Consider the following 26,334-nt stretch of genomic DNA (forward strand, 5'->3'; position numbering starts at 1 on the left):
TTTTTAATTTCACCTCTGGAACAGCTTAATGGTTTCCCTGGGGATACTCAGGGCTGTAACCAACTTGATGGTTCTTTTGAGACAGCTTAACACAAGACTTAGAGGGACTTCCTAGAACTGTCAGTCTGATGAACAAACTGGTTTGAGGAATTCCAATTTAATTTTTGGTTCTTTTTTAAACAGGTTACACACAGGTCAATACTACAATATGAACACACTGTGTATATACCTTAAAGCACAGTTCAATTAAAACAAAATAATTAAGCAGTTTATGTAGAGTTTAGGGCTAGAGAAGGGCTTTATGAATAAACATTATCACAAAAATGAAAGGCAAATTAAAAACTGGAAAATGTGACAGAAAAATGGCAAATATGTTACCAAATCATCAAACAGGGAAGCATGCCAAAAGAAAAGTTGGGTAACGCAGGCAAATGACCAAAAAAGGGCCAATAAAACCTATGAAACAAGCTTCTGACCATACTAGTCATCCAATATGCAAATCAAAACAAGATACTCCCCTTTTGGGACAATCAAATTGGCTATTAGGAATAAAATGAATGAGATTACAACAGGCTCATTCAAATATTGTTGGTCACCACAAAACAGTCCAACAGTTCTCCACTAAGTTAGGCAACATTTACTAAACACCTTTAAAATCTGCTTACTCTCTGACCCAGCCAATCCATTTCTAAGAATTTATACTGAGGGGTGAATGAGACAAGTATATGAAAACCTGTGTATTCTAGTGCCTTGAGGTTCACAAAATTTTGATATTTTGCACTTTGTGATCTGTAGAGGAAAAAAAAAAAAAAAAGAGACAACCACAAATAGGAAAAATGGTGCTGAGTTATAGGGAATAACAATTTTCTTAGAATTTTCCAAAATGTACTTTGTTAATCCCACTCCACCTCCAACTTAATAGAAGCAAAGCTACAAATCCCACAAAATGACATGTGTTTAAGTACACAGTTTCATGGTATATTTAAGTTCAAAAAGGAACTCAACCATTCCGTTCCTCCATTCTAAAGCTAGGTCAGATCAACTTGGGCAACAAAGAAGAATCTTCTGGAAACATGTAGGTTATTAAATAATTTTATTGTACTGCATTTACAAAGAAAACAGACAATGCACCCAGTAGAAAGAATAAAAATGTGTTTGGGGTTTTATTTTTTACTGAGAGCAAATAGAAATCCTTCAGTGAGATCCTGGCAATTTGACAATAAGTTCAATAAAGGTACATGAGATACCTGGAAGAGCAAATTCTACAGCTGCCTCTTTCTACGGCTTTGAATTCATCTGGCTCCTTAAGAGATGGGGGAAAAGCCCTTATTTGGTGGGAAAACATTTCCAAAATGAAGTTACAGGTTCTCTCGTTACATTTCTCTTCATGTTAATTGTTAAACAGGGCCTTCTATTTGTGTATGTTTTGCTTAGTTCACCATAATGTCATCACCAGATTCCTATCATTCCCCAATTGTGATTTTACAGTGTAGGAAAGAATTCAGTTCTAGTCTGGTATTGCTTTAGATGTATATATCGCTGAAAACCAAAAGTGGATTAGAACTGCTGAAGGATTTTCCCTGCCGTTGTTGAATACAATCTATTTTCTTTATTCTTGATAGGTGCACAGACAGCCTCACTTAAAATTCTTTCTACAGGAACATGTCTGATTTCAGGATTACCATCAAAGATCCGATGAAATGGCTGGCCAGTTATTCAGGGTAATACGTTTGTGAGTTAAATGGATTGCATAATTTCACCACTTTTTCCTTTGCTTTTGTTGGTAAATGACAGAACCTAGATTCCAATTTTCTGTACAGAAAGTTGGCCACCCAGCAGTCTCATCGCTGCTTTGTTAGCGGAGCCTCAAGTTGCACCTCCTTGGCTTTCTGTAAATCAGTCCTGTAGCCACTTCTGGAGAATGCTGAATCCCCAAGGCCCACTTGGTCCGTGCAGAACAAGCAGCTGTGACCCCAATCCTGCCCCTCTTTTGTTTTTCAATATGACCCGAGGAATATAAGTAATGTCTAGGGCAAGTCTAGGAGAGGCTCATTCTAAAGTAAGATTCACAAAGCCTTTTCCCATTTAAAAAAAAAAAGCCTCAAGTACATTTCAATCATCTCAAAATTTAAAACTTACATCATACAAGGAAATAGCAGCAGAGAATGGCTAATCTTAAACCAATCGAGAAAGAAAAATAATAAAAACAAACACAACCCTCAAAATAAACAACAATGAAAAAAGTGCCATCCCTCCCCCTCCCCTTGGTTCCTGTATCCTGGGATTTCGTTTAAGCCCGAAGCCTCTGAGAAAATGAGAAGGGCAAAGCCATAAGGGGAAACTGCTTCATGGCTGAATTCTGGACGAGGTAAAGCAAAGGCCCTAAATAAAAATTTGGGAATGTTGGTTAAAAAAACCCAAGAACTCTAGGATAGTTTCTTCTCAGATGGGAAAATCTCTGAAACTTAGTTCTCTTTTCTAGAGTCATCCTGAATTCTTTAATTATGGGGCAATAAACTCAAGTGCAATGAGTAAAGTGCCAGCCAGGGATTAAAAAAACAAAAAATAAACAGCCAATCAAAGTAATTCTGCTATTAGGGTACAGAAAAGACACAGGAAAGGACTGTTTGCAGAACATGTGTTGTTCTGAAGAAATTACTAGTCAATGGTTCTAGTTTTGTTTCTATCAAAAATCAGACTGAAGATTCGAGGACCTTCGGGTTATTAAAGGATGAAAGGAATCTGACAGTGTTTTGAACAGTGATAAATGTTACCTAAATCTGGTGTTTATACAGCTCATTTAAAAACATAGTAGCTTAAAAGTCGCAGAAAAAAATGTGAAGATAGAGAACAACAGAAACAATCCAGGAAGATGATGCAGCCTGGATACAGCAAGTTTAATGTCTCTGCTGTACACAGAAGTAACACCCTTTCCCCTTCTCATCCTTATGCTGGCAATAGGATATGCACTAGAGTATTTGACTCTTAGAGTCAGTGAATAAAAGGATGAGCTCATACATCTTCATAGCTCTTTTTAAAAGGAGGCTTATAATTTAAAGGATGTCCTAATGGAAAGACAAGGGTCCAGGGTGTGAGGCTGTTTCACATTTTAGTCCATTAGTCTTTGGCAGAGCCCAATCAAGGCCAAATTCACCTAGGATGCCCAATGGCTGTGGGAGGATCTCCACAGGGTCAAGTAAGCAAACCCAAATGAATATGTTGGATTAAACAAAAGACACAAAACACCCTAGAAACCCTTGAAGGCAGAGCTTCACCCTGAAAAGGGAAGGGGGAAATGCTTGGAGGGGAGGGGTGGAGGGCCAGCCTGTGATCTCTGCTGCGGTGCTGGACTGGGCTTAAGAGTTGAGCCAAGGGTGTCGGAGACAATCGGCGGCAGTGGCTCTCTTCTCGGGGATCAGCTCCAACATGGGCAGTAAGAAATCTGTGAAGCCAGCTGCCTCTTCCTGAGACCACTCATACTTCTCCACTAGAACCTCAAAAAGGCCCCAAGGTTTCAGCTTCGTGATGTGTTTCAGGTCACCTACGGTAAAGACAGTACAAAGAAACTGACCAACACTGGTAAGTGACATTGTTCTGTGGAAATCCAGGAACTAATCCAGGCAGTCTATCAAGACTCAAACTGCCACCAGAATCTAATCCTTCTCCATTCACAAAGCACCTCTCTTATTTACTTGGAAAGAAATGGCTCCATTTTTCACAAGGCCTAAAAATTTAGAACAGTAGTTTGATCCACCATTTTAGGATTTTTTGTCCTGAACAAGTTGGGTAGGCCTGTCAGGAACTAGGTATTCACTCAACCGAAAATTAAAAGCCGATATACTCAGCATGGTCTCATGGTACTCAGAGGCAATTTATTACCACATACTAAGAATAATTTGTTTGTACTCTATTTTTGGCTCAATAATCTAGTAAATTTTGCTTCAAAATAAGGCAGTAATTAAAGAAATAAAGAGCTTCAAACCATGTCCAACATGTATAAAAGTAACAAAACTGAAAAAACAAATTTTCAGATACAGCTGCATCACACTGTACCATTGTGGAACATCAATCTCCTTCTGCCTCCTCGAAATAATATTTTCTTTTCAAGATAGTCAATTATCAGTGACTTGTTAAGGTTAATGCTGCTTTAAAATTTTTTTCTTATATAACACTTATTTGAAGTCTCTTCTGTGGGCAGTGAGTGCCTGATTACCTACCTACTTGGTGCACGCATGCCATTAACCTGACTTTGTACACAAGGAAGAACTCTCAGGAAGCACTTCACCATTTCCTTGCCCCAAATAGAAACATTAAGAAATGCTTGCTCTCAAGTGCTGACAAAAAAAGATTTTTCTAAGCACAAGTGTAGAGATTTTGAGGAAAAAGGAAATCATGACAAAAAGGGAAAAAAGGTTAGACAGTTTTCTAGCCCCTTGTAGAATCAGGTTGTCACATGTCAGTATTTGGAGTGCATAAGAAATACATATTTAAATATGCCAACATAATATTATTCAGTAAAAAATTTAAGGTGAATTTTATCTTTGTTTTCCTTACTAATAAACTTCTGAAATTTAAAGTACAAAGTTAGTTAATTCTACTTGTCTTTTGATAGAACTGCCTCAGCAAAATCTGCCTATTTTTCAGAAGTGCTATAATAGGAGTAATCAACGAATTATGTGCCAGCTACTAACGAATTTAATATGAAGTAATCCCCACTTGGAAATCAGGAGACTGAGTTTGGGTCAAAGACCACATCAGTAGTAGAGCAGTTGGAATCCGAACCCAGACGGTCTGGCTCCAGTCTCTGCTAAGTCACAGCTCCGCATTCAAGGCAGAAGCATCGTTCTTTAGGTGTTGAGGACTCTGTACCCAGCAGTACTTACCTCTTCATTGTCAAACACTTTTGTCCCCTCAATGTCTGGGAACAAACACACTTCTTTTACCTTTTTTGGTGAAAAATTCCTTGGAATATTTTCCTGCCACAATGAGCTTGCGAGGCACCTTCCCCAGAAGTTCTATGATCAATGCAATGTGATCTGTATGTTTCAAACATTTCAAGAGGGGGGAAAAAGACATACATAACAGGAATAACGAATGTAGTTCTAAACACTGGCAGAAAGAGTAGCATGCACACCTCTTTGTAAAGCATTTCAGCTTGTTTTCTGTCCTAAATGAGAATAGGACTCTATCCATCTAATGGAGAATCCAGAAAACCATTACAAATCAGGTAACCACTCCAGTGGGACTTGAGTGGTAACTAAAAAACCATCCTGGTGTGAATGCTCTGCTTCCTGAAGCTGCATCCCTGGGACCTAGATGAAAACTCATGTTAACAATACTACCTCTGCGATTGAAGAAGTCCTGTGAATATTTCCCACTGAGGGCAAAGCGTCTTGGAATTCTGCCTATCAGCTCTATAATGTGCGCAATGTGGTCTAAAATAGAAGGGTAAGAAGAACAGGATCAAGGATAAGCTGTAAAAGAGGTTTTTCTATGAATAGCTTTTTCAAGAACTAGTTACTTAAAAGTAACTACAAATAAAACCCAGATACTCAAGGGAAGACTGGGAAGGCCAAGAATGATCTCAGGTGATTGATCACCTGTAGTTGGCAAGTCCCATTCTAAAGTTTGGAGACTTATCTATTTTATTTCTATTTTGTCTATATGTCTAGGTTCAGGTGGGTTTTACAAGTAAGGTAAAAAGTGTACCAATATGCTTCAGACATTCTAGGATAGACACTGATAACAGATACTTATAACAGTGCTCAATAGGGTTCTGCGGGAAATAATATCACTTTATTTAAGAATGTTCATGACAAAGCACTCACATATGATTAAGTTTTCACAATCACCTTGTAGAACAGGCCAAAAATTAATACCCCACTTTAAAGGTGAGAAAATAAAACCTCAGGGAGAATAGACTACTTGAGCTACACAGCTAATGAGAGCTAGAACTCAGATGAAAACCCCTCTTTCATCATGTCTTGACCAGAGGGTTTTTGTAATTTAATAAATCATATTTTTAAAGAAAAAATTAGCACCAACATTTAAAGCACAGCTATTATACTTGACTACATTTGGCTCTAAAGTGTTTTAAGTCATGTAGTGCCTCATAACTGCCACAGCAGGGATATGGCTGTGAGTGTTGCTAGAGAGATAAGCAGTCTGGCACCAGGAGACGAGCTTGGACTAGCCAGCATCTACGCCTACAGACAGCTCTACTTCTTTTCCTGCAGGTGACAGGAAGTAACCGTATGAAGAGATTTTAAAAAGCGATGGTTCCTAGCCACAAAACAATTTAAAAATGACTTTAATTCTGCAGTTATAGAATCAAGGTCAAAAGGAATCACTTAAAACTTCTAATAATGTATCTCAGACGGGAATAATATGCTAGGGACATTCACATATTTGGGAATTTGGGAAGGTTTCAGGTGCTTCCTATTTTTCATGTAAGGTCTCACTGGTGTCATTTAAAAGCAGCTTTATATTCATGAACTCACTATAACCTTTGGGCAGTCTGACTGAATTTATGATCTGGTAACAACTATTTCACTGACACGAAATTTTTGCCAATTTTAGGCAGGACCTGCAAATAAATATCTTTGTATAAATTAATTATAAATGAGACTATAATTTGTCTTACTGTAAAATTCCAAGTAAAATACTGGTTCTTTTAGTATTTTTCTCATAGGATCAATATACTTGACAGGCAAAATTATTTAGTATTATTCTAAGGTTTAGGGCTGTGGAATGCCACTAATAGCAGAAGACATGCTACTGAGGCCCCAGTCCTACCATGACTCCTAACTCTATGCCTACACTAGCAACGGGAAAGCGTTTACTTTTTCCTGCTCCTATAGGTCAAATAACTGAACTGAACTGAACGGATAGGTCAAATAGTAGTTAGTACTCTGAGGTTTTATCTCAAGACTTTTAGTACTGACTGGAACAGAAGGGAGTAAGTCATGGTCTAAATATCTAGGGTAACTGGTTCTCTCGTGTCTCTTGAGACTTTCATTTACATTTCACTTTTCAGGTTTGATAGCATAATACCCCATACAATATAATTCTAACTACTATATGAGCTTTGTACCACAGACTATTTATAGGGAATCTAGGGAAATTAAAAAAAAAATAATTACCCCTACAAAACAGATATAGTAGGGTTTTCTTTTTTTTGCTGTGCAGAGCAATATGTGGGATCTTAATACCTTGACCAGGGATTGAACCTGAGCCCCTGCACTGGAAGCATGAAACCTTAACCACCGGACTACCAGGGAAGACCCTAGTAGGGCATTTCTAGAACAGAGTAAATCTATGCCCCCAAACTTATAATCCAGAAAAGAAGCAGGCAGATAATAGGGAAAATCAAGTGTGTACAGAGGTAGTAATTATAGTATATTCTTAAAAGGGGCTTATGTACTGAAATTATGTCCAAATTGTACCCATTAAAATAGGTTTATGGCTATGGGGATTAGTTAGCAGAGCATTTTTCAAACAATACTTATTAGGAGGTTTTACTAACACTGCCTGTTGACATCCCAGTTTGAGAAAGAGCACTGTCAGTTCCATACAGCACAGAACCTGTTTTCTTAAAGAATCAAGGAAAGCACAGAAAGTAAAAGACCTATTTTCCACCCTGGGTGGGTACAGTGGCAATACTCTCTCAAAGTAATCCCCACTGATTACGAAAACAAAAGTGCCAAAATCATATAATAAAGAAGGTTAAACATTCCTTTAATAAAGTTCTTAAATTCATGCTATCATCTAGTTACTTGAATGCCACCATGATTAAAAAAATAATCACACATTTAGTTGTTTTGTTTCACAGCCTCTCACGACAGAGCAACTGATAGCTTAGGCTTTTCCTACTGGTATTGTAAAATATAAACCTGTAATATGTTGTTTTAAAATGGAATTCTATATGTTAGTATCATTTAAAAAGAAAAAAAATATAGATTTCATTTTCAGAAAGGAAAAAAAAAGAATGCTAAATGTTGTATAATTTATACAGACAAAGAGGATATTCTGCATTCAAGGAGTGTATGTATGTTGAAATTGACTTCCAAATAAAGTTGGAAGCATAACTAGTCAACAAATTGATGAACAGGTAGATCCAAACAATGTGTGAACCGTGAACTTCCAGATGTTCAAGCAGGTTTTAGAAAAGGCAGAGGCACCAGAGATCAAATTGCCAACATCCGCTGGATCATGAAGAAAGCAAGAGAGTTCCAGAAAATCATCTATTTCTGCTTCATTGACTATGCCAAAGCCTTTGACTGTGTCGATCACAATAAACTGTGGAACATTCTGAAAGAGATGGGAATCCAAGACCACCTGACCTGCCTCTTGAGAAACCTGTATGCAGGTCAGGAAGCAACAGTTAGAACTGGACATGGAACAACAGACTGGTTCCAAATAGGAAAAGGAGTACGTCAAGGTTGTATATTGTCACCCTACTTATTTAACTTATATGCAGAGTACATCATGAGGAACGCTGGGCTGGAAGAAGCACAGGCAGGAATCAAGATTGCCGGGAGAAATATCAATAACCTCTGATATGCAGATGACACCACCCTTATGGCAGAAAGTGAAGAGGAACTCAAAGGCCTCTTGATGAAAGAGAGGAGAGTGAAAAGTCTGGCTTAAAGCTCAACATTCAGAAGACAAAGATCATGGCATCTGGTCCCATCACTTCATGGGAAATAGATGGGGAAACAGTGTCAGACTTTATTTTTTGGGGCTCCAAAATCACTGCAGATGCTGATTGCAGCCAGGAAATTAAAAGACGCTTACTCCTTGGAAGGAAAGTTATGACCAACCTAGATAGTACGTTAAAAAGCAGAGACATTACTTTGCCAACAAAAGTCTGTCTAGTCAAGGCTATGGTTTTCCAGTGGTCATGTATGGATGTGAGAGTTGGACTGTGAAGAAAGCTGATCGCCAAAGAATTGATGCTTTTGAACTGTGGTGTTGGAGAAGACTCTTGAGAGTCCCTTGGACTGCAAGGAGATCCAACCAGTCCATTCTAAAGGAGATCAGTCCTGGGTGTTCACTGGAAGGACTGATGCGAAAGCTGAAACTCCAATACTTTGGCCACCTCATGCGACGAGTTGATTCACTGGAAAAGACTTGGATGCTGGGAGGGATTGGGGGCGGAAAGAGAAGGGGACAACAGAGAATGAGATGGATGGATGGCATCACCGACTCGATGGACATGAGTCTGAGTGAACTCTGGGAGTTGGTGATGGACAGGGAAGCCTGGTGTGCTGTGATTCATGGGGTCGCAAAGAGTCGGACACGATTGAGCGACTGAAATGAACTGAACTGAACTGAGATCCAAACTGGGTGAAGAATGAATCACTGATTTATTAATATACAGGAAGGAAGACAACTAGATGCTTTAGAAGAAACCTGGCAAATACAAGTTTCAGTTCAACCAACTGTGGCCTTTTCTCTAATCTTTACACAGAATTCTTTAATATCTATTATAAAATATCTACTATACATAATACTTAATATATTTCTTTTCTGGCATTTATATATACTTAGCACACTAAGAAGACTAAGGCTCTTTAGACTAACAAATGACAGCCACCATGCACAGTTGAGAGGACCTACCTTCATCTCGAGTGTACTCTTCCCCTGAATGAGGTTCAAATAAATAGTCGCCTGTGGCCAGTTCAAAGGCCTAAGATAAAAAGGAAAAGCTTATCAAAGCATAAGAAAAAAACAAAGACCTCTGGGAAGTTTACTGCTATTTGGCTCAATTTTAAGTAATAATTTTTTTTCTTGGAAAAACCTGCAAATGATCATTTCAAACATTGTCTAAGATTATTCTTAAAGAGCTTTCCTTTCACACCTGCACCTTAATAAAATGGAGCAGGAAAATTGAAAAAGCTCAGTTAATATCAGTATGTGGATTATTCCAAGCCCCCTGTGCCCCAATCTCTTATAATCATTAACTCAACTCTCTAAAGTTTCTTTTTGCTCAGAAAGGGACATATCTAAGGTGATTCTAAGTTATTAAATTATTCATGAGGTGAGTATTTTTTAATAAATTCACACAGCTAGAAATTAAGATTTTGTACCTAAAATCAAAACCAAAAAAATTCAGAAAATTTTCTACTTAGGACTCTTTACAGTTTGGTAGAAAGCACTTTTAAAGTAAGTTTTGCTTTGGAAAGCACTTAAACTGTCCCAGACAGAGTTCCCAATTCCTTGGTCTATAGAGAATTCAGAAAAAGATCAAGTGTAAGTAGAGTCAGGAGCCACTAATACTGATCAGCAGGTATGCATTCACCAATCAGAAAAAGAGAGGCATGTCTCCTATAACAAGAAAACTTGTAAACAGAGTTTAAGAGGGTCTGAAAGGTGATTTCCTTAGGAGTGTCAGTACAGAGGACAGCATCTGAGTGATGGGGCTGTATTAATTTTTCAATGATTAACAAGAGAGCCGAAGAAGGCAACGGCACCCTACTCCAGTACTCTTGGCTGAAAAATCCCATGGACAGAGGAGCCTGGTGGGCTGTAGTCCCTGGGGTCGCGAAGAGTTGGACACGACTGACTGCCTTCACTTTCACGCATTGGAGAAGGAAATGGCAACCCACTCGTGTTCTTGCCTGGAGAATCCCAGGGACGGGGGAGCCTGGTGGGCTTCCATCTATGGGGTCGCACAGAGTCGGACATGACTGAAGCGACTTAGCAGCAGCAGCAACTAGAGAGCAAGTAATTTAACAGCAGTTTTAAAAAGGACCTTATTGATATAAAAAGTACAGTTATCAGTCAAGTGCTACTAGACACGGGTTAATTGGGACTGACTCAATGGTGCCAAGCACCCCAGACCATCTCAGGAATGTGGGGTGGGTTTAGCTGGGGCACATCCTCAGTTCAGATCCAGGTCTCGGTCGTGGTGGTCTGCCAGTGTCACAAAAGAAGAATCTTTCTCAAAAATTTATCGCCTGGGCTGTACTACTGCCCGGACAAGACCACAAAACCAGATGTTTCAGGATTGTCTCTAAAATGTCAGCAATGCTGTGGCTTCTTGCTCAGCATAGCTTGTTTGACATGCCAGCAGTTTGTTACTGAACTACACTGATAAAGTAGACACTTGTTACACCCTCAAAGCAGAACAGAAACAAATGGTTTCTTGTTCACCAAAATTTGTCAGTCTCTCCTAAAACCAGTACTTTCATTTTTCCATCTCATGTTGGGACTCAGTGAAAACATTACAAGTTAAAAAAGAAGATAGCTTTCTAAAAATTTAAAATACTCTAGGCACTTTCCTGGAAGTTCAGTGGTTAAGTCTCCATTCTTCCAACGCAGGAGGCATAGGTTCAATTCCTGGTTGGGGAACTAAAGTTCCTTCCACATGCCATGTGGTGTGGCAAAACAAAAACAGAACAAAAGAACTAAAACTTTCCACCTAGATACTTAAAGTTCTCTAAAAGAACTTTATTTTTGGAACATAAGGTAGTTGCTTATTAGTTACAATTTTATAAGGAACAGTACAAAAAACCCAACACAAACCAAAAGATCACAACAGAACTAAAAACCCCTAGAAGCTTGATTACCTAGTAGAACCAGTTTTCTCTGGTCTGAGAAAACTGACCAGAATGGAAAGACCAAGTCCATCCCAGAATCCAGGGCTCTGGTGTCTGGCCTACACTCCTGTCCTTGTCTCACGCTGACCAAAGGGCCTATTCTATTCATCAGGGTCATGCTAACAGACACAGGCAAAACCAGTTACTAATTCCAGTGTGCTGGTACCTCCAGATAATGGAATATTATTCAGTGCTAAAAAGGAATGAACTATCAAGTCATGAAAAGACACGGAGGAACCATAAATGAGTATTACAAAGTAAAAAAAAAAGCTAACGAATCATGCTGTATGATTTCAACTATATGATATTCTGGGAAAGATAAACTGTGGAGACAATATCTATTCTTTATTCATTCTTAATGCTCTTCACAGAACATTCCCTTCTTATAACTGCTTCTAACTTTGTAGTATCAATCACTAAATTGGTAGGCAATCTCACAACTTGCCTTTTTACTTCTCAGACAGGGTCCCAATACTTCCATCAATTAATTGCACTGGATGAAGGAGGATCCATGTCTCCAAGACACTTCTGATAGTCCAAGCTTTATTTTTATTCTCTGAGTATGGTGATATTTAAAGCAATATTTCTACGTCTATTAGCAAATGAGAGAAATTTGGGGTAATAAATGGGGTTCAAGTTTTCATGATACTGTCTCAAGTCAGTTAAGTGCTTTCCCTCCCTTGGTCAATAAAATTCCTGTATGTGAGCTGGTCCAAAGAAGGGCCTAGGTTAACCAACCCCTCCTTTCACCCTTTTTGCCTTACTTCTTAAGCCTGACATTGTAAGTACTATCTTAAATAGCAAGCAGGACTTACTTCCCTCAACTAAACTATTAAAAACCACATCATAGTAAATCAAAGGCCACCTACAAACTACCTATATTTTGTATGGGGGCATCTCTACCAGTTATTTCCTCTACCAAATCAAACCTCTCAATACACAGCTTTAAAGTATGGCAAGAAAGAAGCTTTTTTCCCAATGTTTCTTCATCTTGTGCACATAATACCAAACTATCTTCATTTCAGGTAGCCCCTCTGCTTAAAAGACCACTGACATGTCAAAACAAAATAATAACTGAAATTATAGTTTAATATGCTTCTGGTTTAGTTCAGTCATTTGATGGCCCATAAATATTTATTAAGTATTATTGTATACTAATGAATTTGTTTGATCTTGTTCTTGCTTCCTGGGAGGGCGCCTCTAAACTTTTGGGATTTCCAAGTCATAAAAGTGACTCTTACTCATGGTGGGCCCATTAGGACCACACTTCAGTTTATACTACTGAGGTGACTCATAGTGGGCCCCTAGACACAGAGGGGGGATGGACATGCCCCCAGGGTGGGTAAGACCAATTGTACAATCAGAAGGTTGAGGTGTTGAACTGAGTGTTGCTATAACTGACCTCCTAATCTCCCAGAAGGATAAGGGGGCTAGAGACTGTAATGAAATCTCAGTAAAAACTCTGGGCACTCAAAGCTTGGGTGAACTTCCCTGGTTGGTGATACATATTGATTTGTCAGGAAAGTCAGGTATTCTAAGGACACAGAAGCTTCTTCATCTCTGGTACCTTCTCAGGCCTCAATATATGCATGTTTTCATTTGGGTGGTCCTGATTTATATCCTTTATATCAGAACTGTAATATTTCACCACTTTCTTGAGTTCTGTGAGTGATTCTAGCAAATTACTGAATCTGAAAGGATAGTGGAAATCCCCAATTCGTAGCCAGATGGCCAGGAGTGTAGGTGGCCTGTGGACCCCAAAGCTTGCAGCTGGTGTCTGAAGTGAGAATAGTCTTGTGGAAAACTATGCCTTTAATCTGTGAAGTCTGTGATGACTCTGGGTAGTGAGCATTAGAAATGCACTGTAAGCACTCACTCAAAAGGTCTCAGGCCCTGAACCAGACATTTAGCTATACATAACAAGGCTCCTGCCAGTACGGCACATACAACAAGTAGGAGAGAAAAAAGTAAAACAAACGATTACAAATCAAAGAGTACCTCCATTTCAGGAAACAATATGTTCCAACACGAGGCTATTTGTGGGAAGTCATTTAATATCAACTAAATCTGATCACTTGAGTAGTTGCTTGACAAGGAGAAAGCAGCAACTTAAGAATCCATGGATGACTGAGCTTCAGTCATCTTGTGAGGCGCAAAGATGTCTGAAGAACTGCTCAATGTGTAGAACTGTACAGAATGAAATCAATTTCCAGGTTTTTCCCTATCTGATAATAGAGCTGAAAGGGCAAGGGGTACCTGTAACCTGCAAAAGCAATACCACTTCTGAGCAGTTGTTTTTAACGCCCACCCCCAGCCCCCATCTGTCCTAAGAAACATTTGGTTCCTTCACCTAACAGGAATTGGGGAGGAACCGAATGGAATGCCAGGTATTTATACCTAAGGTTTTGAATTCAGACATCTCCAGACATGGGATTTACAGTGCCAGAGGGAAGTCAGAAAAAAATTCCTTTCCTATTTGTTAATTTGCTGGTCTACTGAAATTAGCAAATTACCACATAACAAGTTAAAGTCAACAGGAAAAACATTACCATGCATGCTGTGCTCCAAATGTCAGCAGGGGTATTATAGCCAGATCCTATCAAAACTTCCAAGGAGCGATACTGCCTTGTTTGAATATCTTCAGTGAAATGTTTGTGCTGAGTAAAGGAAGGAAACAGTATTTTAAAATTCATTTATTCTAAAAAGTAACAAGTCATGATTGCTTAATAACAGAGATTAAGATAAATTCACCAAAGCTTTCCCTAAACCAAAGTTCTCATGTAGCTCATTTCTTAAGTATCATTTTTATGCTATTAGCTTCAAACAGCACTTTTCTTTACATGCCATCTTCTCCAAATTATTTCTGCAAACATGAGCCTGAACTTACATACAGATACACAGGTTAGGCAGTAACAAATTGTTTTTTAAGAAATGGAAAACTATTATCCCAAACAAAAGTTAAATTGTCCGTTTGTCTAAAATAATTTGAATTTCAACATATAAACGTTACCAATTTAGGTTCCACTCAAACTTTTCCTTGCTATGTGCTCATTATGAGAAAATAAAAGATGTAGGTTTCAAGTTTTAAGAACCTTACAAATACAACCCATAAGAAGACTTCTTGCCTTCAGTCTCTTTTTGCTACCTCATCCCTCCAAAGAAACAAAACATTTATCTTGGGGGCCATGTTAACCACTATGGGGATGCAATCATCAAAACAATCAGTTTCTTTAACACATGTTTGGGGAAAAAACATCTAAAAATAAAAAAGGGAAAATATCTAAAAATAAAGAAACAAGGGAACAGCCATTTGTGAACAGGGCAGAAAACCACCACTGGGAGGCGCGCCAGGGAGCTGGACTCCAGCGCGACCAAAAGCACTGCAGGTAGAGGGGCAGGTAGAGGGGGCAGCACAAAGGCGCGGGGAGACCTCTGCAAGAGCCAGACACAGCCCACAGCTAGCGTGAAGAGTGCAGAGTTCATCTGCCGACAAGAGAACACCATTGCATGTCAGCAAACAGGAGAGTGTCCTGTAAGAATACTGGCAGGACCTCTGAGAACATCACTCCGGTAATCTTCCAGTTTATGGCCAGATTTAGGCTTAGTAATGAACATCTGAACAATGGCTGTGAAAACGGGAGAGAGAAGAGTTAAAACCAAGGACATTCACAGGAAGAATAAGCAGTTTAAAAATTCAATGGCTAGAAGTGGGAGACAGGAGGAAGAGTCAAAAGGAACTCTGTGGTAGAGGCTGTCAACAAAAACAGGGGTGGAAAGACTTAGAGAAGTGGTTTTACAGAAAAACAATGGGTTCAGATACGGAGTTTGAAGTGGAAATGTACTACAGGTGATACACTTAGAAAAATGGACATGCTGTTTTCAAGGGGGCTGTCTTTACTCATGGTGCTTTACTACAGCCTTTTTTTTTTTAACTACAGCCTTACAAAGACTCTGTAAATGGTAAATGAGGCCAAGAATCATCAAAAGAAATTGAACTGGAAACATACACATCCACTTATTCCTGAAACTCTACTTCTGTAGAGAATCCAGTGTTAAATTTTTAAAGAAACTGACAAGGACTTCCCTATAAGTTGTGGTTAAGACATGTGCTCCCAATGCAGAGGGGGCCTGGTCAGGGAACTAGATCCCACATGCAACAACTAAGATTCAGCACATTAAAATAAATACATTTGAAAAAATAAAGAATAAACTGACAAAGACAGAAAATGGCAAAGAAGTCACAACAATACAATTTAGGAGCTGGAAGCAGAGAGATCACTGTTAAATGTCTTAATGGACCCGAGGAAGCTGAATACTAAGCCACTAGTGAAAGCTGAGAAGCATGGTGATAAATACCACAGTACTCCTCCTCCCAAGGATAAGGACTTAGAGGTATCAGGTATTTCTGGAAGTAAGTGGGTAAGTGGGATTGGACAAATGAACACTGCTTTCTTTAGAACACCTTTTAAATAAACACAGCTCAGAACACGGGCATGATGCAGTGTAACAGCCCTTCCCTGACCCAACCTGCTTCCTTTTGTCTGAAGCAGGTAAAACAGTTCCTGGAGGATGCTCGGCATGGTTGAGGGGAGAGTACTATTCTGAATACAGGGCAGTTAAATGATTATATGTAACTGTATGCTGAACCCCCAGTTTTCTAGCTTAACTTAGTTTTCAAAACACTAGCAGTCAGGCATTTACTCTCTGGTTAAGAGATCTGAGGAAGACTTAAGTTTTCTGTGGGAAATATGACCAATCTAAGACCTTGACATCTGAAGATGAAATGAAACAGCTCAGACAGATCATTTTATAGTGAATAATTCAACAAGATCCACCAGGCACAAAGCTTCTAAACAGCTTTCTGGCACTCCATTCAAATGGTCAGTCAGTCTTTTGTTTAATGACCCTAAACAAAGAAGGCAAGGAAGACACCACATAAAGAAGAAAATGGAAAAATAATATTCTCTCAGAGATAATCATGGAACCAAGGAACTCTTAGAAAGTTTTAAGAATATAATAAGAGAAATAAAATAGAAGGCTTAAAAGCACAAGCTGAGAAATCTCCTGGAAAAGGAAGTGCTAGAAAATAGAAGAGATATGCAAGAAAATTAGAGTAACTGAATAAAATCTAACATTTGAATAATGAGGTACCAGAGCTAGAAAAGAGGAAAATTAAAGAACAAAAAAAAAAATCAAGAAACAAAACCAAAGAACCAGCATTTCAATACTGACAGTGCACAATGGGTTCTTAGCTAATGGATGAAAATAGATGTCATGAGGCACATGGCTGTTAAATGACCCCACAGACTTCCTCAGTGGAAAAGACTTCATACAAAGGTCCAAAAATCAGAATGACTCTAGTCTTTTAGCAGCAGTGACAGGGAACTAGAAAAAAATGAAGCAATGACAAACATTCTGAGGGAAAATTATTTTCATCCTAGAATTTTACATGCAGTCAACTGAGTGTAAAATCAGAATAAAGACATTATTAGATGTGCAAGGATGCTCACTCCTTTAGGAAGCCACTAAAAGTTGTATTTATTTCAAATGAAAACCATGATGGAATAAACAAAGAAAGAAGATCAGAGAGACACAAAATGGATATATTGGGCTTCCCTGGTGGCTCAGAGGTTAAAGCGTCTGCCTCCAATGCGGGAGACCCGGGTTCGATCGCTGGGTCGGGAAGATCCCCTGGAGAAGGAAACGGTAACCCACTCCAGTATTCTTGCCTGGAGAATCCCATGGATGGAGAAGCCTGGTAGGCTGCAGTCCACGGGGTCGCATAGAGTCGGACACGACTGAGCGATGGAACAGAACCAACAATAATCTCGAGGATGACTATGAAAGGAAATCCCAAATGGCAGCGATGCAGCAGGCCCAAAATGTAATCAAAGAGATGAACACAGATTAGAAGACAAGTTCTAGGACAGAGCTCTTTAGGAAGAAAAAGCTGACCAACACCCAAGGTATTAAAGTGTATTAACATCCATGTGTATTAAAGTATATGTATTCAAAGCAATGGGTCAAAGTATGGGGTGGAATTAAATGATAAAAGTTAAAAACAGCAACAACAAAAAAACGACTAAATAAATGAAACAACGGTGTTAGGCAAAAAGGGAAAAGGAATCATAACACAATATGTACTTAGTTCAGCTGAAGATAGCATTAGAGTCCTAATAATATAAACATTTAGCCCAAACTTGTATTAAATTGACAAGATAGGGGATAGGTGTAATGGCAGATAAGTCCTATCGGGAAGAAGGAAGAAATAGCTAAAATGGAAAAGAGCTGGAAGCAATATACCTAAGTTATTTATTAATAATAATGAAGGTAAATACCATTAAGTGGGAAGTGAAAAACTGGCAAAGGAAGGGCATAGATTTTTGAACTAAAATCTATGTAAGTGACCCTAAGCTATATATGTATGTGCATAAGTGATGAGCAAAAGTATAATATTTTAAGCTCTTTGAAAATAATATAAAATTCCCTTACAGAATACCAGATGCTGCTGTGCTTAAGAGACCAACAAGATGTGAGATCAGACCAGGATCTAGCAGGACAAGGCACCTATGTCTAGCTCACCACTATCCTAGTGCCCAGGTCAAATATGTGCCCACACATTTGTTTAATGAGTGAACATATGAAAAGAATGTAAAGTCATTTTAGCATGGAGATGTATTAAAATAAATGTATGTGACAACTAAAGAAAAAAGAGATTAATTCTGTTGTAGAAAAATGACAGGAAAGACTGTACCCAAATAAAACAGAGTATGCCAAAGGCATGAGACAGGCATGATGGAAGGTGTTCCAAACACAAAGGCAAAGGCGCTTGAAATGATGCAAGCAGAAAACTGACGAACATTTGAAGTTTATACCACGTGATTTTTGTTACAGAATCAATGTTTTCCTCTATAATTGTTTTAAATACTTAACAAGCACCTCCTATGTACCAGGTACTGTTCTAAGCACTATAGATACAGCAATGAATGAAAAAAACTCTGTTGTGATGGGACATATAGCAAAAGGTATCCTAAACAAATATATAGAATCAGATTGGGTTAAGTGCCGTGGAGAAAGAAAACTCAGGGGAGAGGGCAAGAGGAAAGAAAAGAAAATACGTGAGTGAATATAAAAGATGCATGGGTGTAAAGAGTAGTGGTTATGTTAGGTAGGTGTTCAGGGAAAGATCCCCCTGGTAAGATGACATCTGAACAGGAACTTGAAGAGTAGAAGATTATACACGTTATCTTGAAAAGAGAAATCCAGGTAGAAGAAACTAAGTGGTGGTATGCGGGTCACAGTAAGGACTTTCTATTCATTCTAAAGGAAGCCACCACAAAGTTTTGAGAATATCTGACATGCATTTAAAAGGATCACTCTGATAGTTGTGTTGAGAACACTCAGTAAGAGGCAAGGACAAGAAAGAGAAGTGAGGAGCCACTGTAATCATGCAGGTAAAAATATGGTGGCCTGGTGAAATAATTCCAATTACCTAAAAAGCTTTTCCATATTCCTATAAGTCAGTGCTAAGTACTGACTTCATGTTTACTAAAATGTTACCACAATATTCTGGAATCAATACTGAAACTGAGATCCTACTTGGTTATGACCATTTGATATAGGATGTCATGTGGAATAGGGAATTTGAAGTATAAAAATAAACAGATCTACTAAAGTGGATTTCACCTCAATAGTCTCCAGCACCCATTTACAAAGCATATGGCTCTTTGAATAGTATTGTTTATGTACAAATCTTTGTAGATTTTTAAAAAGATATTCATTAAAAATAACACAAAAAGTACTTTTAACTTGGTATTAGTAAGACACTATATATCAAAACCCCCCTTTAAGAAAAGCACTCAACTTCTGACTTAGCAATTTCATGTCTAGGGCATGTTCTAGGTCAACTACAGAAGACTCATGAGCAAAGATGCTCATCACAAAGAACTGTCAAGAATATGTGAAGGTTGTAGTGTATTAGCAAGTATCACATAAAACTGAATTTGATATAAATCTGTGGTTGACAAAAATATCCAAAATATATTAAATGAATTAAAAGGTTACAATTAATAAGTTGGTTAGATGCTGATTTAAAAAACAGAAGGGAAAGTTTGAACGTGGGCATTTAGACTATGAAAGTCAATGAGGATACAGATAAAACCGGCCAAGAGGGGTACCACTGAATGTCAGTGACAGGTACCTTGTGTAGGGGCAGGAGGGGACTGTTTCAGTACACCATTCTCTCTACTCATGCAAAGGTTAAGAGAAAGTTAAAATGGTCACTGGCAATCTAGGTTCAGAACTGCAGATGTTTTCTTCTTTTAGCACAACGAAGTCCAAATTCTTATTTATCCCCAGTCACTTCAAAACACTGAGACAAGCTTAACTTACCACCCAACAGGCATTTCCAAGATCAGCAATCTTCACTTGGAGCTTTTCTGCATTTTTTGGCTCAAGGGGGTTAACAAGAAAATTTCCAGCAGTGGATTTTCCTATAGATAATAGGTATCATCAATAAGACTGTTCAATGAACAGAGAAATATCCAAAGGTTAATAAAACTCTCTGAGGTAACACACCTAGGCCCCCAACTGGCCACCTATTAATACATTTTCTAAGACTGAAAACAAGTAAAAGCAACACCTTGAGTTTCCAGAAATAAAACCTCTGCCTTCAAAGCAACAAGTAAAAATGCTGTGTACTCACTATATGACCAATAAAGATCAAACTGAACTACACATCTATACATTGAAGGTAACTTGGACACCTGCTGTAAAGCTGTATTTATGACAACAATGGTATACTTTTATTTTAGAAACTCATGAAAAATTTTTTTCTAGTGGTAATTTTTAAAAAATTGTATAGTTGATTTACAACATATTAGTTTCAGTATACAACATAGCAACTCAGCATTTTTATAGATTATACTCCATTTAAAGTCACCACAAACAATGCTGTATTTCCCTGTATTGTAAAACATATCCCTATTAGCCTATTCTATTATACATAGTAGCTTGTTCTCAATCCCCTACCTCCATCTTTCCTTTCCCCGTCTCTCTCTTCTCATTTGCATCTACCTGTCTGTCCTCTCTACCTGTAAGTCAATTTCTGTTTTGCTAAATTCATTTATTTTTTGGGTTCCACATGTAAGTGATAACATACATTATTTGTCTTTGTCTGACGTATTAGAAATTCATGAATATCTTATGGAGGGAAGGAGTAATGGGAAACTACCTTTGTTGTCTAGTGGTCCATTATGTTCTTGCTCTTGTTCGTCTTCACAGGGTATCTCTGCCCGAATGCTTTCTTGAAGTTGGCTGATGTCCTGTTCACTGAATGATTGGTCTACATTTGATGAAGACTGGCACATCATGGTATCGGACACCTCAGAGGTTACAGGTGTACAAGAGTCTGTTTCTTGAGATGTGCTGCTGTCTCCATTTTGGGAACTCAGTAAACTAGGTTCCTGCTTCAAATTTTGGATATCACAGTCATTAGCATTACGGAGATCCTCTTTAAGCCTCAATGTTTCTTTATTACTGTTCTCAGTATAATTAATGATTTCAATTACTCCATTGCAATTAATTTCTGCTGCACCACCCTCTATACCAGGTCCTGTAAGTGTCTGATCCTGGTGAATGGTACTTGACTCTTCTAAGGAACAAACAGACAAAAAGGATGTACATGTATGCATATGCATGAAAGAGCAAAAAAAAAAATCTCTCCATAAGATTAAAACATTTTCCAGAACTTATACAGACTTACATAAAAACATGACTGCATATCAAAAGCCTATTCATGGAAGGACAAAGATCTTCTAATTCTTACCCAATTGCTAAAAAAGGTCTATGTTGCATTTCCTGAGAAAACTTAGAAATTACATTTGAATATTACCTCCCTAACATTTATGACAAGCTCTGTATTCTTACTGTGTAAGGACATCCCCAGAGATGCTGTATATGCATGAAACCACTACATTATATAACAATGATAAATTAAAGTTTGCTATAAAGTAATTTGTGATGCTCTATTTATACCAAGTTTTTCTTGGGTCATTTTATTAGGTGGGTTCTCTTTCAAGGGTCTTTCAACAGGCCTCTCTGATTCTTCTTGCTGGTTTGGTCTTTTTTGCCCGGGGCCCGACTCTTTCTCCATTTCCTCAATCTCCTGCATTCGCTTCTCTAGTAATTCTGCCTGGCGCTTCTGCTTCTTCTTCAATTTCTTCTTCTTATTCTTTGACATTTTGTCAGCCTGGGCGGAGATTACAAACAGATAAAGCCTTCAGGTGGCTAATCCATTACCCCCAGTTGGAGATAACTATTAATTTTAATTACTTCCTAATTAAATTCCACTCTTTCCCTAACACAACACTTAAGTTTTTCATTAACTAAAAAAATGCAGATACTCTTATGAAACCAAATTAAAACAAAATACACAACAAAGCTTGGTCCTCAGAACAGTCTGTGGGGCTGGTTGACTCTCATACATGCTCCAATTTATGGAGACCTCACCAGTACAAACTTGCTGAAGATACACAGGAATTTATTGGAGAAAACTACAGAAGTGCAGGAACATTTTTTCTTTGTTTTCCAAATTCTAAATAAACTGTGATCCATAACAGAAGAACCCCTGCCCATTGCCCATAGATCAGAATTAAATGTAGAAACACCTTATACTTACTGGTTTAGGTTGGGGTGCAGTACTGACTGAAAAGAAAAGAAAACCAAGTCAGAATCTTGGCATTCAGCAGGCAATATAAACTAAGACACCCTACCAGAATGAAGTCCTTTTTGTACAGTTTGTTAAGCATCTGTTAGAAACATTAAAAAAATAACATTTAAAGAACAATGCACAGAAAAGTTGATACATATAAAATAAATTTAAGTCAACTCTTCTCCAGAAAGCATCAGTATATGCAAAGAACCAAGTTCCCATTTCTGATTTATATTATTGTTTAGTCGCTGTTGTGTTTGACTCTTTCGTGACCTCATGGACTGCAGCCTACCAGGCTCCTCTGTCTATGGGATTTCCCAGGCAAGACATATTGGGGTAGGTTGCCATTTCCTTCTCCAGTGGATCTTCCTGACCCAGAGATTGAACCCACCTCTCCTTCACTGGCAAGTGGATTCTTCACCACTGATCCACAGGGTAGCCCAATTCACACTATTAATGTTGCTAAAATCCCCTTCCCATGTAGTGGGAATGGAAAATGATATGCAACAACCAACTCATCTCAGTTCTCCTTGGCACTTGTCAGTTTTAAAAGGAAAGTGGTATCAACAGTTACAGTAATTTATTACATAGTATGTTACAGATATTAGTTTAGCTTAGCTGGAAGGTAGACTCTTCAGTCTTCCTTTAAAAAATAATTTTTTTAAAATTGTGGTAAAATAAACTCATAAAATTTCCCCTTTAACCATTGTAACACACACAGTTCAGGAGTGTTCATTTCACATAGTTGCACAACATTTCTAGAACTTTTTCATTTTGCAAAAATGAAAACTCTATGCCCGCTGAACAGCTATCCCTTGCCCCTGTGGAGGTATTCTTTTTTTTAAAGGAGGTCTATGGACAATTGATACTTCACCTTGAGGATCAAGAGAGTTCCTCGAATATAATTAAATTATTAAAATTAAAATCTGTATCACAACAGAAAAAAAAATCAATTGTAATCATAGTAGCCACCATTTATTTTACACATAATACTGTGTGGCATACAACTAATTGCTTCATGTGAAATTTAATCCCAATAAGTTATGCATGAGGAAAAATACAGTCAAGTCCCTTGCCCAAGGTCATTAACCAATGAAGCAAGGATTCAAAACAGGTATGTCCACTCCAGTGCTCAAACCCATACTTTTAACAGCAATGCTATCATGCCCTGCACAAGGACCATTGATTCACACAGGTCAGCATATATGAACATAAAAAAAAAAAAAAAAACCATCAAATCACAAGAGAAAACATTTTAACATGAATCAGCTTTTGTGGCTCAGAGGTTAAAGCGTCTGCCTCCAATGCGGGAGACCCGGGTTCGATCCCTGGGTTGGGAAGATCCCCTAGAGAAGGAAACGGTAACCCACTCCAGTATTCTTGCCTGGAGAATCCCATGGACGGAGAAGCCTGGTAGGCTACAGTCCACAGGGTCGCAAAGAGTCGGACACGACTGAGCGACAGAACGGAATACACAACATATTTGAACCTAAAAGGCACACTATTCTTCCCCTATGGAAATAATACTCAGTATAAAACAGTTTCTTGAAGGCTGGAACTATTTCTTACGTAAGTACTTACTGTACCTTACTATTAAGTGAATTAGTGGTGCTTTACTCAACTGCCAGGTAATAGAATAAAAACAGGAAATTTTAACTTCTAATGAAAACCAAGTCCCCAGAGAAAATATACCTGCAGATCCGGAAGGTGGAGGAGCTCCAGAGCGCTGCCATTCTGTTGCTTCTGCAGCCAGCCTCCGGATGTATTGTTCATTCACTGACAACAGGATGTTTTCTGGTTTAATGTCAGTGTGGATGATACGGCACTTGGTGTGCAAATAATCCAGACCCTGTAACACCTGAATGGGAACAGAGCAGCAGACTTGCAAACACTGAATACAAGTATTCCTGGAGAAGAAAAAAACTTCAACATTGTAAAAAATAAAGATATAAAAATGATATGGTAGTTTCCTACAGAGAAGTCTTGTCTTTTTTTAAAAGAACTTCCCCAGAAAGATTAATTTTAAACTATAAACAAAGGCAAGAGTTTATTTTTAATGAAATGTTCTTCCAAGTTTTACAGAGCTAATTCTATTTGAAGATATTCTTTAAGTACATTATAGAGACTGAGAATAAATGGCTGACACGTCCTTTAGCTACTGAAATGTAGGTGACGATGAAAGAGATTTAGGTATGTTTAAATTTAAATTTCCTTATTGAAGAACTGCGGTTTTGTGCTTCCCAGTTTGGCACTCTGTCCAAGAAAACACATTATTTAAACAAACTGTTTGCCGTTGAAGTATTACTACCTTCCTGATGATAAAAACTCCTTTACTGTATATTGAAAGCTGTTTATAATATGAGAAAATGCTCATGAATAATGTTATATAAAGAGCTGGTAGTAATTTGACAAAGTATTCTCTATCAATATACAATCCATTTTTGCAACCAGAACTTCTAGATAAGGGTCCAAAATTCTAAAATCAGGCATTAAACACAGCTCCCCATCTAGTAATTAATATAGAAGATGAACCTGGGGGGAAACAGCTGTGCTAAAACATTTAAAAACAAACACAATAAACCCAAGAGGCTGAATAAACAATTTCAGCAATTTAAAAAACTTAGTTTTAGACGTAAAATTCTATTGGAAATAGGAAACTCCGGACACTTTTAAGAAACTGAAAAAATTACCACATGCAAACTATTATGTATAAAATAAATAAGTTACAAGGATATATTGTACAACACAGGGAATATAGCAAATATTTTATAATAACTATAGAGTACAACCTTAAAAAAATAGAAAATAGTAGGATACATACTTGCTGAATAATTTTTTTGACACAAGGCAGAGGAAGCCCTTGATAATTGGACTTGATGATCCACTTGAGTAGATGATGCCCCAGAACTTCAAATACCATGCAGATATCTAGGAGTTTGTTAAGGAGGAAAATGGAGACAGAAGAAAAGGGCAAGACAAGCTGTGCTCCACCCCAAGGAAATTATTATTGTATTCTTTCAGTATAAAAAGTTACAGCGCTTTACTTGAAAAAAAAAATCTGTCAATATTCTGAAATTTCAAAGGTTAATTAACGTTTTGTCACTGAAAATACCCCAAATATGGAAAACTCTGGGGGGGCTGGTTTATCAATAAAAATATGCATCTAAACAGTGATAAAAATAAGAATGAAATATGTACATAAAGCTAGTGAAAGCACTAGGCTTAAGGTATTGATTAGCTTCTTCCCTAATGTCAAAACTAATGTCCAGGGTAACAACTCCAACTCTCCTAGTATCAGGGCAAGGAAAAATAAATTCTGCTTAAGCTACAGAAAACAATATACCAGAACAACCTAAAAAATGTAAATGTCAACATTTTTAAGAAACGAGAAACTGACTTGCTTTATTCTCTGTAGTGCACAAAACTAATCATGATGTTACTGCCACCATGTGTTCTCTTTATGTATGAACACCCAAAATCACATTTCATGACAGGACTCCTCTGTGGACCGGTAGGGCCAGGGTACTGCAGGGATTTTAGTAGGAAGATGTTGTATTTTTGACAGGAGTTTCTATATAAATTGGAAAGTCAAGACATTTGTATGTAATAATGATCCAGTGTTTTAAAACAGACTTTTGTTTTAAATAAGATTCTCCACTAAAAGAAAACCTGGACTCCTTAAAAAGGCCAAATCCAGGGCCTTCTGGCAACCTGGAATACCTTGCTGTGCCAACAGTAAGGGAACATATCACGAGGAAATAGAAACCAGCTTGAAGAAACCATGGGCCAAAGTTAAGAACATTTTGCAAAATGAAGTTATGAATTCACTTAAACTAAAAACAAAATGAATCCGAACAAGATACTAAAATAAGAGTGTGTTTGGGGCAGAAAATGTCTTCTTTAGAGAAAAAGTCAATTAATAAATATATAAAGTATGACAAATAAAAGTTACCATTTTACAATCACTACAGAAATAACTGAACTGATTCAGGTAAGAATCAACGAATACTAAAACTACTG

The 26,334-nt window shown here is 37.9% G+C and overlaps 1 protein-coding gene across 1 annotated transcript in view; it reads right to left on the reverse strand.

Annotated features, from left to right (window-relative positions):
* Window positions 1-801: 801 nt before the first annotated feature.
* Window positions 802-26,334, reverse strand: part of SRPK1 (SRSF protein kinase 1) — a 69,830-nt gene continuing 44,297 nt past the window's right edge. Inside the window, 10 exon segments of the mRNA XM_055406141.2 lie at window positions 802-3,541; window positions 4,944-5,036; window positions 9,622-9,691; window positions 14,153-14,260; window positions 19,995-20,095; window positions 20,836-21,255; window positions 21,639-21,852; window positions 22,282-22,307; window positions 24,007-24,172; window positions 25,136-25,242. Of these exon segments, the coding sequence (XP_055262116.1) occupies window positions 3,357-3,541; window positions 4,944-5,036; window positions 9,622-9,691; window positions 14,153-14,260; window positions 19,995-20,095; window positions 20,836-21,255; window positions 21,639-21,852; window positions 22,282-22,307; window positions 24,007-24,172; window positions 25,136-25,242 (1,490 nt within the window). The 3' untranslated portion in view covers window positions 802-3,356.

This window comes from Moschus berezovskii, chromosome 23 (assembly GCF_049115385.1).
Source record: "Moschus berezovskii isolate FMDL1 chromosome 23, NW_MosBer_1.0, whole genome shotgun sequence".
NCBI lineage: Eukaryota > Metazoa > Chordata > Mammalia > Artiodactyla > Moschidae > Moschus > Moschus berezovskii.